The sequence below is a fragment of the Aegilops tauschii genome, chromosome 3, assembly GCF_002575655.3.
Source record: "Aegilops tauschii subsp. strangulata cultivar AL8/78 chromosome 3, Aet v6.0, whole genome shotgun sequence".
Lineage (NCBI taxonomy): Eukaryota > Viridiplantae > Streptophyta > Magnoliopsida > Poales > Poaceae > Aegilops > Aegilops tauschii.
Genome location: NC_053037.3, coordinates 212,742,152 through 212,755,882, shown reverse-complemented (window position 1 = coordinate 212,755,882; position 13,731 = coordinate 212,742,152). Strand labels below are relative to the sequence as shown.

The following is a 13,731-nucleotide window of genomic DNA, read 5'->3' as shown; positions in this document are numbered from 1 at the left end:
TGCGTACTCAGGGTACCATCAAATCAAGTTGGACCCAGCAGACCGACTGAAGACTGCCTTCATCACACCATTCGGAGCTTTCTGCTACCTGACTATAACATTCGGCCTGAGGAATGCCGGTGCCACTTTTCAGCGTTGCATGAAGAAATGCCTCCTCAAGCAACTCGGCAGAAATGCCCACGTCTACGTAGACGACATTGTGGTGAAGACAGAGAAGCGCGGCACCCTGCTGGAAGACCTGAAAGAAACATTCGCTAACTTGCGCCGATTCCAAATCAAGCTCAACCCCGAGAAGTGCGTGTTCGGAGTACCAGCCGGCCAGCTGCTAGGCTTCCTGGTCTCCGAATGCGGCATCGAATGCAACCCTATGAAGATCAAGGCCATCGAGAGGATGGAGATTCCCACCAAACTGCGAGATGTGCAGAAGTTCACCGGGTGCCTGGCCTCCCTGAACCGCTTTATCAGCTGACTAGGAGAAAATGCTCTCCCCTTGTACCGACTCATGAAGAAGTCCACTCACTTCGAGTGGAATGACCAAGCCGATCAAGCCTTCCATGAGTTGAAGAGGATGCTGACTACTTCACCTATCCTGGCAGCGCCGACTGAGAAGGAGCCCATGCTCCTCTACATTGTCGCGACCAGCCGAGTAGTCAGTACAGTTGTTGTGGTCCAGCGCCCGAAAGAAGGCCGAGCCCAGCTAGTCCAGAGGCCGGTGTATTACCTAAGCGAAGTACTATCCAGCTCAAAGCAAAACTACCCGCACTACCAGAAGATGTGCTATGGGGTGTACTTCGCCGCCAAGAAACTGAAGCCTTACTTCCAAGAGCATCCCATCACGGTCGTATGCACCGCCCCGCTTGCCGAGATCATAGGCAGCCGGGATGCATCCGGCCGGGTGGCCAAATGGGCCATTGCATTGGCACCATACACGATCTTCTACCAACCCCGCACCGCCATCAAGTCCCAAGCATTGGCCGACTTCCTCGTCGACTGGGCCGAGACCCAGTACCTACCGCCAGCTCCCGACTCTACCCATTGGTGGATGCATTTCGACGGGTCTAAGATGCGCACTGGCTTGGGAGCCGGCATCGTCCTCACCTCTCCCAAAGGCGACAAGCTCAGATACACGCTGCAAATCCACTTCGCCGCCTCCAACAACGTGGCCGAGTACGAGGCGCTCATACACGGGCTCCGGCGAGCCAAAGAACTCGGCATACGCCGGATCCTGTGTTATGGCGACTCAGACTTGGTGGTCCAGCAGTCGTCTGGCGACTGGGACGCCGAGGATGCAAACATGGCTAGCTATCGATTCCTCGTCCAGCAGATCAGCGGCTACTTCGAAGGGTGCGAGTTCCTTCACGTGACAAGGGCCGACAACGACCAAGCAGATGCCCTGGCACGGATCGGCTCCACCCGACAGGCCATACCGACCGGCGTCTCCCTCCAGCGCTTCCTCAAGCCGTCCATCAAGCCGTCTCCAGAGTCGGAGTCTATCTTCGTACCGCCTGTGCCAGATGCAGTCGGATCCGACTGGAGGAACCCCGCAGGCGGCACGGGGACTTCGACAACTGGGCCGCCGACTGCCGTAGTCGCACCCGGCCCGGGGACTTCAGAACACGGCCTGGGGACTTCAGCAGTCGGCCCGGGGACTGCAACGACACAAGAAGCGGTGGCCGACTCCAATTCCATGCCTCCCGACCCACCCACTCGAGTCATGGTGGCTACATTAACAGAAGAAGAAGTCACTGCTCCATCATGGGCCTAGCCCATCCTCAAGTTCCTAGTCAGCAGAGAGCTGCCGGCTGATGAGATCTCAGCAAGACTAGTCCAACGACGAGCCGGAGCATACGCAATAATCAACAGAGAGCTTGTCAAGCGAAGTGTCACTGGAGTCTTCCAGCGCTGTGTCGAGCCAGAAAAAGGAGTAGCAATCCTCAAGGATATCCATCAAGGCCAATGCGGCCACCACGCAGCCTCAAGATCACTTGTGGCCAAGGCTTTCCGCCATGGTTTCTTTTGGCCGACTGCTTTGAAAGATGCCAAAGAGATAGTCAAGAGCTGCAGAGGATGCCAAGTTTTCAGTTCCAAACAACACCTGCCGGCTTCTGCACTCAAGACCATTCCCCTCACCTGGCCCTTTGCCGTCTGGGGACTGGAAATGGTGGGTCCTTTCAAGACAGCCCGCGACGGCTTGACACATCTGCTCGTCGCCGTGGACAAGTTCACAAAGTGGATCGAAGCGAAGCCGATCAAGAAGCTGAACGGGCCGACTGTCGTAACATTCATCACCGACATCACTACTCGGTACGGCGTACCGCACAGCATCATCACCGACAACGGCACAAACTTTGCCAAAGGAGCACTGGCACGTTTCTGCGCGACGCAGGGCATCCGACTGGACCTAGCGTCCGTTGCCCACCCGCAGTCAAACGGCCAGGTCGAGCGAGCAAATGGACTCATCCTCTCCGGCATCAAGCCCCGACTGGTTGTACCACTGGAGCGATCGGCCGGCTGCTGGCTCGATGAGCTACCGGCTGTCCTCTGGAGTCTGCGCACTACACCCAACAAGTCAACCGGCTTCACTCCGTTCTTCCTTGTATATGGTGCCGAGGCTGTCATCCCAACCGACATCGAGTTCGACTCGCCTCGGGTCACCATGTACACGGAGGCGGAGGCCGAGGAAGCAAGAGAAGACGGCGTCGACCTACTAGAAGAAGGCCGGCTGTTAGCACTCAGCCGGTCCGACATCTACCAGCAAGGGTTGCGCCGCTACCACAACCGCAAGGTCAAGCCAAGATCCTTCCAAGAGGACGACCTTATGCTTCGGCTGATCCAGCGAACAGCCGGCCAGCACAAGCTCTCGGCCCCTTGGGAAGGCCCCTTCGTCATCAGCAAGGCACTAGGCAACGACTCCTACTACCTGATCGACGCGCAAAAACCAAGAGCACGCAAGAGGGACGACTCCGGCAAGGAGTCGGAGCGACCATGGAACGCGAATCTCCTGAGAAGATTTTACAGTTGAAAGCAGTATGTATCATGCTACCCTTTTGTATTAAGTATGAACCAACAGGCCCCCCGAGGAGCACTCGGGGACTGCCTTCTTTTATCTATGAGTGACGAGTGTCATATCCATGAATGTATTATTACATTTGATTTCTTATCTGGCACCGGGTTCGACTAGTCGGCCCGGGGACTGGCCGCCTTGAGCTATATTAAAAGTTCTACCTGAAGTCAGACAAGTAGTGTGCCGGCTCCCGAGCCCTCTCTTGTTGAAAGCCGCAGCTCGAAGAACTGACTGTCCGACTAACAAGAGACAAGGCAGAAAGGACGCCCACACGAAAAACGGCTAAGGACTAATGAACTTATATAGCGAAAAGACGGCCTCAAACCACGCCTGCCGGCTGTCAGAACAGCCGGCTGGCCGGCTTCCTAAACACTTAGCTCTAATCCAACAAAGCTAGAGTACTTGCCCTCCCAATCGGCCAAGCACTTCTCCAGCTACAGATTGCAGAGCAACTGTCTGTCTCGGGAGGCGACAACCAAGGGAGGGCGGCAAAGGAAACAGCAGAAGGATGAAAAGCAAAGAACGAGGAAAAGCCAAACGCATGCATAGTCATATATACATATAAAGCCCCTAACAGGCCGGCAATCGACATAGTTCGAATACACCCCCAGTGGGTGGAATTGTGCAAACTTAACAGAATATTGTTCCAAAAGTGACAAGACAGGAAAATAAAAGATAGCAGACTAGACTAAGGTGCGATGTGGGAGCCGGGTTGGTCGGTGGAGACGGCGTCGCCGGCTCAAGGAGTGGCCGGCTGGCGGGTCTTGGCTTGGTCACCGCCGGTGGCAGGCGACGCACCCGCGCGTGACGTGGTGCTGGAGGCGCGGTCAGGCTGAGGCTGGCCGGCCGCTCCACCATCCGGCCCGGCGTCTTCACCCTCCTCCTCCTCCTCCTCGCCCTCGTCGCTGGAGTCGATCTCCTCCGCCGAGTCTTCACCGTCTGCCGGGTTCAGCCCGAACCACTCCTCCGGCTGGGCAACACCGTTGTCGTCTACCTCAGGGGCGAAGGCGCTGGTGTCGGTGTAGTCGGCGATCGCCGAAGCCCGCCGGATGATAGCCGGCCGCGCCGGCTCCAGCTCCGTGTCGGCCTGCCGCCGCCAGGTAGCCAGCTGGTCCAGACTCAGGCCGGGATACCAGGCCTTGACGAACTCCAGCGCCCGCCTGGCGCCGGACCGAGCCGCCGAGGCCTTCCAGGCTTCAAAGCGGCCGACTGCCACCTCCAGCCAGTCGACAGTCCGACCGGGGGTGCGGGGAACCACTTCGCCGGGCCAGAGGGCGGACAGTACTTGCGCCCCGGCACGCTGAAGCCGGCGGAGCAGTCGGTGGGCCGGCTGGAGACGGGCCTGGATCGCCAAGAGCTGCTCCTCCAGCGAACGGCCAGCGTTTGGTGCAATCTTGACGCCAGCCTGCCTTCGTGCTTGGCGGCGGGCCTCGATGATCTGGCTGGCGGCGGTAGAGTAGTCAGGGAAGTACTCTGCGCAAGAAGGAAAGAGAAAGAAGAGAAAAGACCAAGTCAGAAAACGAGCCAAAAGCGGCAGACGGCAAGAAAGGACAAAGAAGTAGGCGGCTTACCGTCGACCAGATCTTCGATCTGGCCATAGCCATTGATCAGAGTCTGCTTTGCTTCAGCCCAGCCAGCCGCTTCTGTCTCATACTAGGCCTGGAGGGCGGCTTCGCGGTCCTGCACCGCCTTCAGAGCCGCCTTGTGGCCCTCCTCCTGGTCGACCAACTTCTTGGCCAGGCGGTAACGTTCCTGCACCAAGGCGGCAAACTCGGCCTCCTTGGCACGAAGGGCAGTCTGACACTCTCCCAGCTGTGCCCTCAGACTAGCGTTGGCCGCTGCAGGGACGGCAGAAAAAGAAGAAACAATAAGAGGAAGTCGTCAAGAAAGATCCGACCCGACTGCTCAGCAGTCGGCCCGAATCTCGGGGACTACACCCAGTGGGTGCGCTGACGCGCCCCCACGTGAGATCAAGAACAAACACTTACCCCGGCTCTCAGTTAGGTCGGCGGTCTTCTGGGTCAGCTCCCGAGCCTGGGAGTTGAAGGCAGCCGCGCGAAGATTGTGGTAGTCCTGCAAGACAGACAGAAGATCGAAGTAAGAACAAGAACAGCAAAGCCAAATCCACTAAGAAGTTCCAAGCCGCCTGCTCAGCAGCCGACTCGGAACTCGGGGACTACACCCAGTGGGTGCGCTGACGCGCCCCCACGGAAGAAATCAAGATCAAGAAAAAGCAAGATAAGAAGACTAACCCGGATGGCCGCCCGCGTCGCAAGGAATTCGTCGGTGTATTGCCTCAGCGCCGTAGCCTGGGCCTGGAGCCGGGTCCGGACGTCCTGCGCGGCCACGTTCATCACGGCCATCCCCCCGCCCGGCGTCCACCCCGAGGTAGCGCTGTCCACCTCCAAATCCTGGGCCGACGAGCTGGAGCCCACGGCCGGCTGCGGCTCCGACGCAGCCTTCTGTGGCTCTGACGCAGCCTTCCCCGCGCGCTGGCTCGGCGGCATCCGGACCGCCAGCTCAGTCCTCGCGGCCGGCTCGCCCCCCGCCGACTGCGCAGGCGGCAGATCAGGCCGGCCGCCTTGAGCCGCCCCAGTCGGCGGGGTCGGCACCGGCGCCCTCTCCAGGACGACGACGTCGTCATCCCTCTCCAGCCCCGGCTGGTCACCGCTGGCTTCTTCTGGCGGAGGCTTCGGGGCCCCAGGCGCTGCGACGCGCAGTGGGGTGACCAACAAGGCCCCCTCCGCCGTTGCCGCAGTTGCAGCCTCCGCTTGGGCCTTGGCTGCGGCGTCGGCGCGCGCCTTCGCCGCCTCCTCCTCCTGCGCCGCCTGGGCGGCGGCCGCCTTCCGTGCCTCCGCCTCCCGCTCCTCCCGCACCTCCCGCGCGTTCCGTTCCGTCGCCGCCTGAAGGTCGGCACGGGGGTCCACGCGGAGAGTGGTGCTCCCAGATCCCCTCGGCGACTCAATGACGGAGGCGGCAGCCGCCCGCTCGATCGACAATGGAGCTCTGGTTGTTTGGAGAAAAAGGCAAGGATTCAGGAGCCACCAGAGAAAAGAAAAAAGAGTACACGAAGGAGTTTGAACTTACGCCGACACCGTCTGCGGTTGCTTCACCGCCTTGCGGAAGCGAGCCGCCTTCGCGGCCGCCTAGTCGCCGCTGCCCCGCCTCGGGGCTTCTTCAACCGACTGCCGAACAAACCCTGCGCGGCACGACACTTCTGCCCGCCGCCCCGAGCAGGCGGCGCAGCGGAGGAACCCGCGCCGCGGCCAGACGCCGGCTAACGGCGCGGGACGACTTCGGCCTCGTCATCGTCCGGCCAGTCGTCGAAGCTGACTCCAAGCCCGGAGCCGCCTGCTTCGCCGCCGGCTTGGCCACCGCCCGCCTCGGTGTTGTCGTCCATAGCGGCCGCCCCCAAGTCGGGGTCCTCCAGATCGTGCTCCGTCCGGTCGGGGACGAATCGGCGCTCCGCGTCCGACCCGCCTGCAGGCCGAAGAAGAGGGCTCTGTCGAAGACAAGCCGACTAGTCAGAGTCGGCCAAAGGAACTCGGTGACAAAACTGAGAGAAGAAGAAGAGACAAGGAGAACATACCGTGGGCGGCGGATTGGCTCGGCTATATGGCTCCTTGCCGAACTGCCACTCTGCGGAGAGTTTGCAGTTCGCGAGGTAGTTCACCATAAAGGACACCTCGTCGTGCGGCATGTCCTTGGTACACATCCGGCTTGGATCGAGCTGGCCGCTCATCTGACAGATCAGATGAGGGCGGCTCTGGAGCGGGAGTACCCGGCGCGTGACGAAGGGGGCCAGCAGGTCGGACCCCGACAAACCCTCCGACTGGGTCATCGCTCGCACTCGGGCGACGGCTGCGGTTCCAGCCGGCGTCAGCGTCACGGCCCGGTAGGACCACTGGGGCCGCCTGCCCGCCGGTGGGCCGGCTACGTAAGCCGGCAGATTGACGTAGTCTCCCTGCGGGGCGACGTTCTTCACGTAGAAGTATGACTTTTGCCATAGCTTCACCGACTGGATCAGCGTGATGATGGGGAAGGGGTTGTCGGCAGCCACCCTCCGCATCGCGATGAAGGCGCCACTCTGAGCCGGCACGCCTTGCGTGCGCGTGCTCATCTTGGACTGGAAGAACTCCCCCCAGAGCTCGAGGGTAGGGTGGACGCCGAGGTAGCCTTCGCACAAGGTGACGAAGGCAGACAGCAGCACCACCGCGTTCGGGGTGAGGTGGTGCGGCTGGAGTTGGTAGAACTCGAGCCAAAAGCGGAAGAAAGCGCTCACGGGCAGGCCAATGCCGCGCAAGAAATGCGAGCGGAAAACTACCCGCTTCCCTTCCCGCGGCGCCGGCGTAATCTCCTTCGCCGGCGCGAGACGGACCTCCACCTTGCCCGCGCCGGGCAGCCGCCGCGTCTTGCGAAGGAATTCGACGTGATCCTCGTGGACGTTGGAGCCGTCCCAGTCCCCGCCGTACTGCTCCATGGCGGGGGGCATGGCAAAAACGAGCGCGGCGGCGGAGGAACGAGTGGTGGAAGAGCGCGGCGGCGAGGCGCTGTTGCAAGAAACGGCAGGAAGAAGAAGATGGTGGAGAGAGGAGGAGCGTGCGAGAGCCTGCCGCTCTCCCCCTCCCCCTACTTATAGCTTCGCAAGGTGAAGCCGGGAAGGCAGGGCGTGGGGTGAGACGTGGGATTAACTGCACCCACTCCCCCCACGCCTCGCGATTATTACGCCCCAAAAGCGTGCCGAAACCGCTGCAGGAAGACGTGCGGGCAGTTTCGGGCCGCAAAGAATCCACGCCTGGGCCCGAGCGTGGGCGTGGCGGGCCCCCGCCCTGCGGCGACGTCCCGTCGCGCGCGTGGGCTGGCATGCTTTTTTGCCACGTGGTTCGCAGGCGGCAAGTGGCCGGCCCGCGGCCCGGTGCGCGCGCCGGCCAGCTCTCGTCCTCCGACTCCAAAAAATTTCGCCGAGACGGCGCACCCAACCGAAGCCGGCTCCCAGCTGCCGGCTTATCAAGATAGGAAGCTGACCGAAGCTTCTCGACTCCCACACAACCTCGAAGCTCAATCAGCTTCGGGGACTACTGTCGGAGTAAATAGCCACGGATAGCCTAACCGACTGCCCCTGGCTCTTCAAAAAATTATCAGGCCATTTGGGCCTTCAAGCATTTCAAGCATTGGGCCGCCTTCCCCGGCCGGCTACCTCTGAAGCCGACTCTCAGAAGGTGACCCAACCTCAGCAACCTCCCCCCAAGATAACCACGGGATGGCCGACTCCAGAAAGCCGGCCATAGAGGATGCCGACTCCCAGAGCCGGTCATGAAGAACGCCGACTCCCCAGAGCCGGCCACGAAGGGCGCCGACTCCAAGAAGCCGGCCAAGACCGCACCCACCAAAACTACACCCACATAACGGTGACAAGACGGGGTGTGGCCACAGTGCGGCCCACTACCCCCGAAGCCCGAGGCAGGCATGGCCACAGGACGCTGTACGGGACGGCCATCTCCCGTCTGGCTCGGCACTGTAGCCATGCTGGCCTCAACGTCACCTACGACAGACTCCAGTACGGCCCACGGGCGGCGGGCCCCTTTAGCCAGAGAGAGGCGCGAAGGCGGCCCGGCCTCCTCCAGTTGGCCAAGGGTGTAGCCGGCCCCCAGAAGCCGGCTACCCCCTCCCTCGAAGCATGTGCCACATTAAGGAGACAAGACGAGGTAAGGCTACAGTGAGAGCCCTCGAAGCAGCACACTGTAGCCACGCTTACCTCGACGAAGCCCTCGTCATCAGGGACGAGGCTACAGTAAGAAGCCGCCGACAAGACCCTAGGCAGTGGGGCCGGCCTGTCGGCCAAGAGGCCGGCAGGGCCCACCAGTCGGCAGGCCCCAGCGGCCGGCGGAGAAGCCGGCGAGCGCAGACACTGATGACTGGGACCCGCGCCCAGCCGGATTACAATTGTACCCCCAGGGGTAGGCCTATATAAACCCCCCGGGGCACCCATGCAAAGGGTTGGCTTCTTAGAGTTACACACACACCATAGAGAGAGGGAAGCTAGAGCTAGCCTTGCTCTTCTTCTCCCTTGAACCCAACGGCTCTAGGAGCATTTATAGCTATTCTTTCTGATCTAGTGATCATGCGGAGACCCCGCAGAGCAGGACTAGGGGTGTTATCTCCACGGAGAGCCCCGAACCTGGGTAAGATTCGCCGGCGTGCATGTCTTCGCCTCATCCCGTTTCCAGGCACCGGCGACGTCTTACTGGCACCCACCATGATAAGCCACCCGTTGGCATATGTCGCACCTACCACCCGACAAGGCTGCAAAGGGGGCAAGGTTGACTTGCCACCATCAGGAGAGCCGCCGGCTAACCGTACGAAATTGTTAAGGAGACACAACGGAAGGAGGTGGAAAAACTACATGCAAAATATCAGTTTGAACAACTCCATGTTCGCTTTCACGTCAATGGGAGGAAAGGTAGACACAGAAATAAACAATGGCCGCGGACGTTATATATTTGTCATGAATGGCCAAAAATATCACAGAATAGGTACTCTATTACCTGAAGGTAAGGACGAACCACGCACAACGCAGTTGTACACATATGACGCTACAAATGAGGTAAAATCAGGATTGACACATCAACATCAGAAGACAAAAGGGAGTCAAGATATCCTCACTTTGTCGGGGGCCTTAAAAAATGTTGGATAGAGATAATAGACTAGCAAAAACACTGAGAATGGCAAGGGATAAATTTGAAAAGGTGACTATTACAACGTGAGATTAATACGACATGGCATGCCATCTGCAACTGTAGTTTCAGCCTTGATTGTGAATGATACAACACAGAATAGAAAAGGACAGGACAACAATGTTCACTACAAAGACATGAGACCGAAGAATATCAGAGAACCAATCAACATTCAAGCCTATGCAGTATCAATTATTATTCCCCAGCGAGAAGATGTGTAGAGAGAAAATATACATTACACATTAAAAGAAGGTGCAAAGTGGAAGAGAAAGCATATAACATTGTTGGAATACTATGAGAATCATATACAACAATGTACTAACCTGTCAAAACACTTGCTGGTGTGTGAAAAGCCTAAATTGCAGTTCATTGCCCTTGCATACATTTTGCAGTACAAATAGCTAGACTGGATCGAAAGACAACAAGGAAACCTAAGAACATAATTATATGTTGGCCTGCAAGACGCAAAAGAAATACAATGGTTGACCAGGTATGAAAGAGAATGCTACTGCCATGTGCAATCAAGCTTCACAGATAGCCCAAGAAACAAAGCACAAAACTACCATGATGCTATATCAATATGTCAGTGGCTTGGATACACAGACCTATTTGTGACATTCACATGCAATGCAACTTGGCCATATATTCAATCTATGCTACAGGAAGTAGGCCAAGGAGAATCAGAAAGATCTGATATTGTTGACCGAGTGTTCCACATAAAGCTCAAGGAGTTCATGACAAATGTAAGAGAAAGGGAATACTTTGGAAAAACACGCACAAGTAATACCCTGTTGACTTTATCACACCTATTATTTTCTTTTCTATAGAAAATGAACTGACAACGAGGATGATGTGGTCAAGAACATAGTCTACACAGAAATATTCTGAAGGTAGGAACCAAACAGGCACTTATAGATGCTACTAGCCTTTTTAGATAACCATAAGTACATGGAGCAAAAATGACTTTTCTATGCTAATAACATGATATGGCGGGACAGATATGATCTACTACTCCCAGAAGTATTCGAAACATGCATCAATATTCAATGGAAATAGCTCAATATTATCAATTATCGACACTATGTATTATCAGATATTTTAAGCTTATCATATTGTGCAATATAACAGTGACAACATCCGTGGATTGTTATAGTTAATATGCAAAATGTAATAGCACCTCTTTTCATATCACTTATTAAAATTAATTCTATCTTTGGGAAATCTTAAAACTATAGCTAATCACAAATAAACTAATTATTTATTAAATTTGTTGAATATGAACTAGGGCAGAGGGGCCTCTGCCGATGCAAGTCCCAAATACAAAAACGGTGGAGGGGGCACAAATTAATTTACATCTTTCACTAACAAGTTGTACCTTAATGCACATTATATTGGTTTAGCCATACACATGTAGAGAAAGGGAGAAAGACAGGAAAAGGGAGAAGGGGGACCTTTAGGTGGAAGAATAAGTTGCCGAATTCAGTCTGCAAGTGTCGAGGATGAAGACGACCTGCCCGGCTGCCTTGCTCGGGGACAACCACGATGCAATGAAAAACAACGCCGTCAGCATCCTCACAACCAATGTGGATCCAAGCTGGCTGCGGGAGACAAGATCCACGCCCACATCGCCTCGAAGGACGCTGACGACAATGAAACAGCCAAGATCAATAAGCTCGCATCCTCCATGGCACAGCTTCTCATCGAGCCCTACTACCCATCCGTCGCTGTTGACCGGCCTGAGAGATCGACGATGCGTACAGGGACCCAAGCCCACCCCGTCGCCGCACCAGTGAGCCGAGCTGCAGAGGTGCGTGCAAGTGAGGACGAGCAAGGTCCCGGCAAGGAATCAAGAGGGGAACTGAGGTGTTGTTGGGAACTACCGCAATGCTCGGCTGGAAGAATTTTGGAGCGGGGGGATGGAAGGAGATGAAAAGGGGGGATCCATCAAGAGCTGCGTTTTTCTTTTGAGAATATCCAAGAGCTACGTGTGAGTGTGTGAGGGTGCGAGTGCGAGAGAACAGTCCGGCTTCCACCAGAAAAAATGTGTGCAGTCTGTACATCCCTGTGATCCTGCTTGGCTTCTTTTTTTGCGAGGAGATCCTACTCAGCTTCAACCAGAAAAAACCATTCGTTCGTTAAAAGACGACTATAATAATTTCTACTAATCAGATTGCGTACAGGAGGAGTCCATATACGTGTGCTCAGCCTAAATTATACTGTACATAATGTGTTCGTGTAAAATATTCCGAATAGTACACGATCATAAAAAAGTCTCCGACTGGTACCAATCATTGTTATTTGGACTATGAATATGAAAGTATCATTTCATGTCAAGCCGTTACAAACTATCACCAATCGTGCAGACCGACCCGACAAACCCATGGTTAGAGCTAGGCACCTCCAAAAAATTGGGTGAGAAAGTTTGAGCTCAATATTTTCCCAAATATGAAACGATAATTCCTTTTATCATCAAAACCATAAAAAATGTGTCTTAACAGATAAACGAATGACAAAAATGTTATATATCTACTTTGTTAGTTATTTAAACATTTTAGGTATTAGCCCGCACAAACATTCATCGTGGAGTGTATGTGTCTTATCTTAACTAATAATAAATTAAATAAGCAAAAAGACAGATAGCCACCAATACAGTTTATATGTACTACCTCTCTATTTTAGTGATCTAAAAAGTCTTATATTAGTATATAGAGGGAGTTTTTGTAAATGTTACATCAGCTTAGCAACTTAGATTTGTCTACATATGGAGGTATCTATTGACATTTTAGTGTTAGATGCATCCGTACCTACATAAATCTAAGACAAGAATTTTGGGATGGAGGGAGTATATGTATGCCTACATGAAAACAATAAGAATTACTAAACCAGTGTTTAAATAAAAAAATAAAAAGGAACATGATAAAAATGCCAAAAAGATAATCCCTCCGTCCCAAAATAAGTGACTCAACTTTGTACTAGCTTTTGTACAAAGTTGAGTCACTTATTTTGGGACGGAGGGAGTATGCAGTAAAAAGTTTCCAGCATGATTAATAAAAAAATAGTATGCCATGCATAATAAGCACGTAAATGATAAATGGTTAGCCTATATATACTTATGCGACAATAAGAAAATAACATATATTTAAGAAGAAAAAAACTATTTTCACAAATGACTTATATTTGTAAGTGTCAACACATTTGGTCTCAACATTTCTTTAGACAAATGAAATAATCTTTTTTTCATTTTAAACTTTTAAAAAATCTAGTCCGCGCATCAAGCGGGCCACTTTGCTAGTTATGGATAAAAACATTATAAATAACAGTAAGAAAACATGATGCAAAATGGACGTATCATGTACCCGCGCGGGTGTGGCTGGGCATGAAGCATGAGTACGTGCACCTATTCTCTTCGTGTACGTACACCACCTACGTGGGGTTGTGTGAGAGAGATACAAACGTACAGGGATATAGTGTGTGGGTTCGTGAGTGTTTTTTTTGGGGGGTGGGGGTGAGAAATAGACAAGCAATATATGTGGATGATATTTCAATCAAAAAATTGACATATGCAATGTGTGGGAAATAGAGTCCTGGATATATCATATATATAGAGGGGGCGATCCACGAGAAGAGAGTGGATGTATCATCGGCTTTTGAGGTATCCATAGAATCAAAGAGAGGGATGATGTGTGTGTGTGTGTGCGCGCGCGCGCGATTGATAAAGAGTGCCATCGAATTTGTGTGTGCCCACGTCAAAGATACAGGGTGGCTGGCCTACTGGAACGTGAGAGGGGATAGGTGAAGTTTGTCTCTATGGCATGGATATCTACCTACAACGCTCGACTATTGGTGTGTGGTGCGGGGGTGGGGAGGAGACCTAATTAACTATAGAGGTACAATGGCTGGTATATGTGTGGAGGAGGAGAGAAACCTACCTTA

At 54.4% G+C, this 13,731-nt stretch overlaps 1 protein-coding gene across 2 annotated transcripts; it reads right to left on the bottom strand.

Moving 5' to 3' along the window:
- Window positions 1–6,145: 6,145 nt before the first annotated feature.
- Window positions 6,146–12,705, bottom strand: LOC109768926 (uncharacterized). 2 transcript variants are annotated; one of them, XR_002234203.4, is made up of 3 exons: window positions 11,679–11,836; window positions 11,250–11,597; window positions 9,538–10,253 (listed from the first exon to the last, which is right to left on the bottom strand). XR_002234203.4 is itself a non-coding variant. In XM_073510285.1 (2 exons), exon 2 carries the CDS (start codon window positions 7,554–7,556, stop codon window positions 6,585–6,587), a length of 972 nt encoding a protein of 323 aa, XP_073366386.1. In that variant the 5' UTR covers window positions 7,557–10,253; window positions 11,250–12,705; the 3' UTR covers window positions 6,146–6,584. The 2 variants fall into 2 exon arrangements, 1 of the variants encoding a protein (XP_073366386.1); XM_073510285.1 differs by having other exon boundaries at window positions 6,146–10,253; window positions 11,250–12,705.
- Window positions 12,706–13,731: the final 1,026 nt, after the last annotated feature.

Bases quoted from the DNA above. Each gene is read 5' to 3' on its own strand.
- LOC109768926 (XM_073510285.1), bottom strand. From the start codon at position 7,556: ATGCCCCCCGCCATGGAGCAGTACGGCGGGGACTGGGACGGCTCCAAC.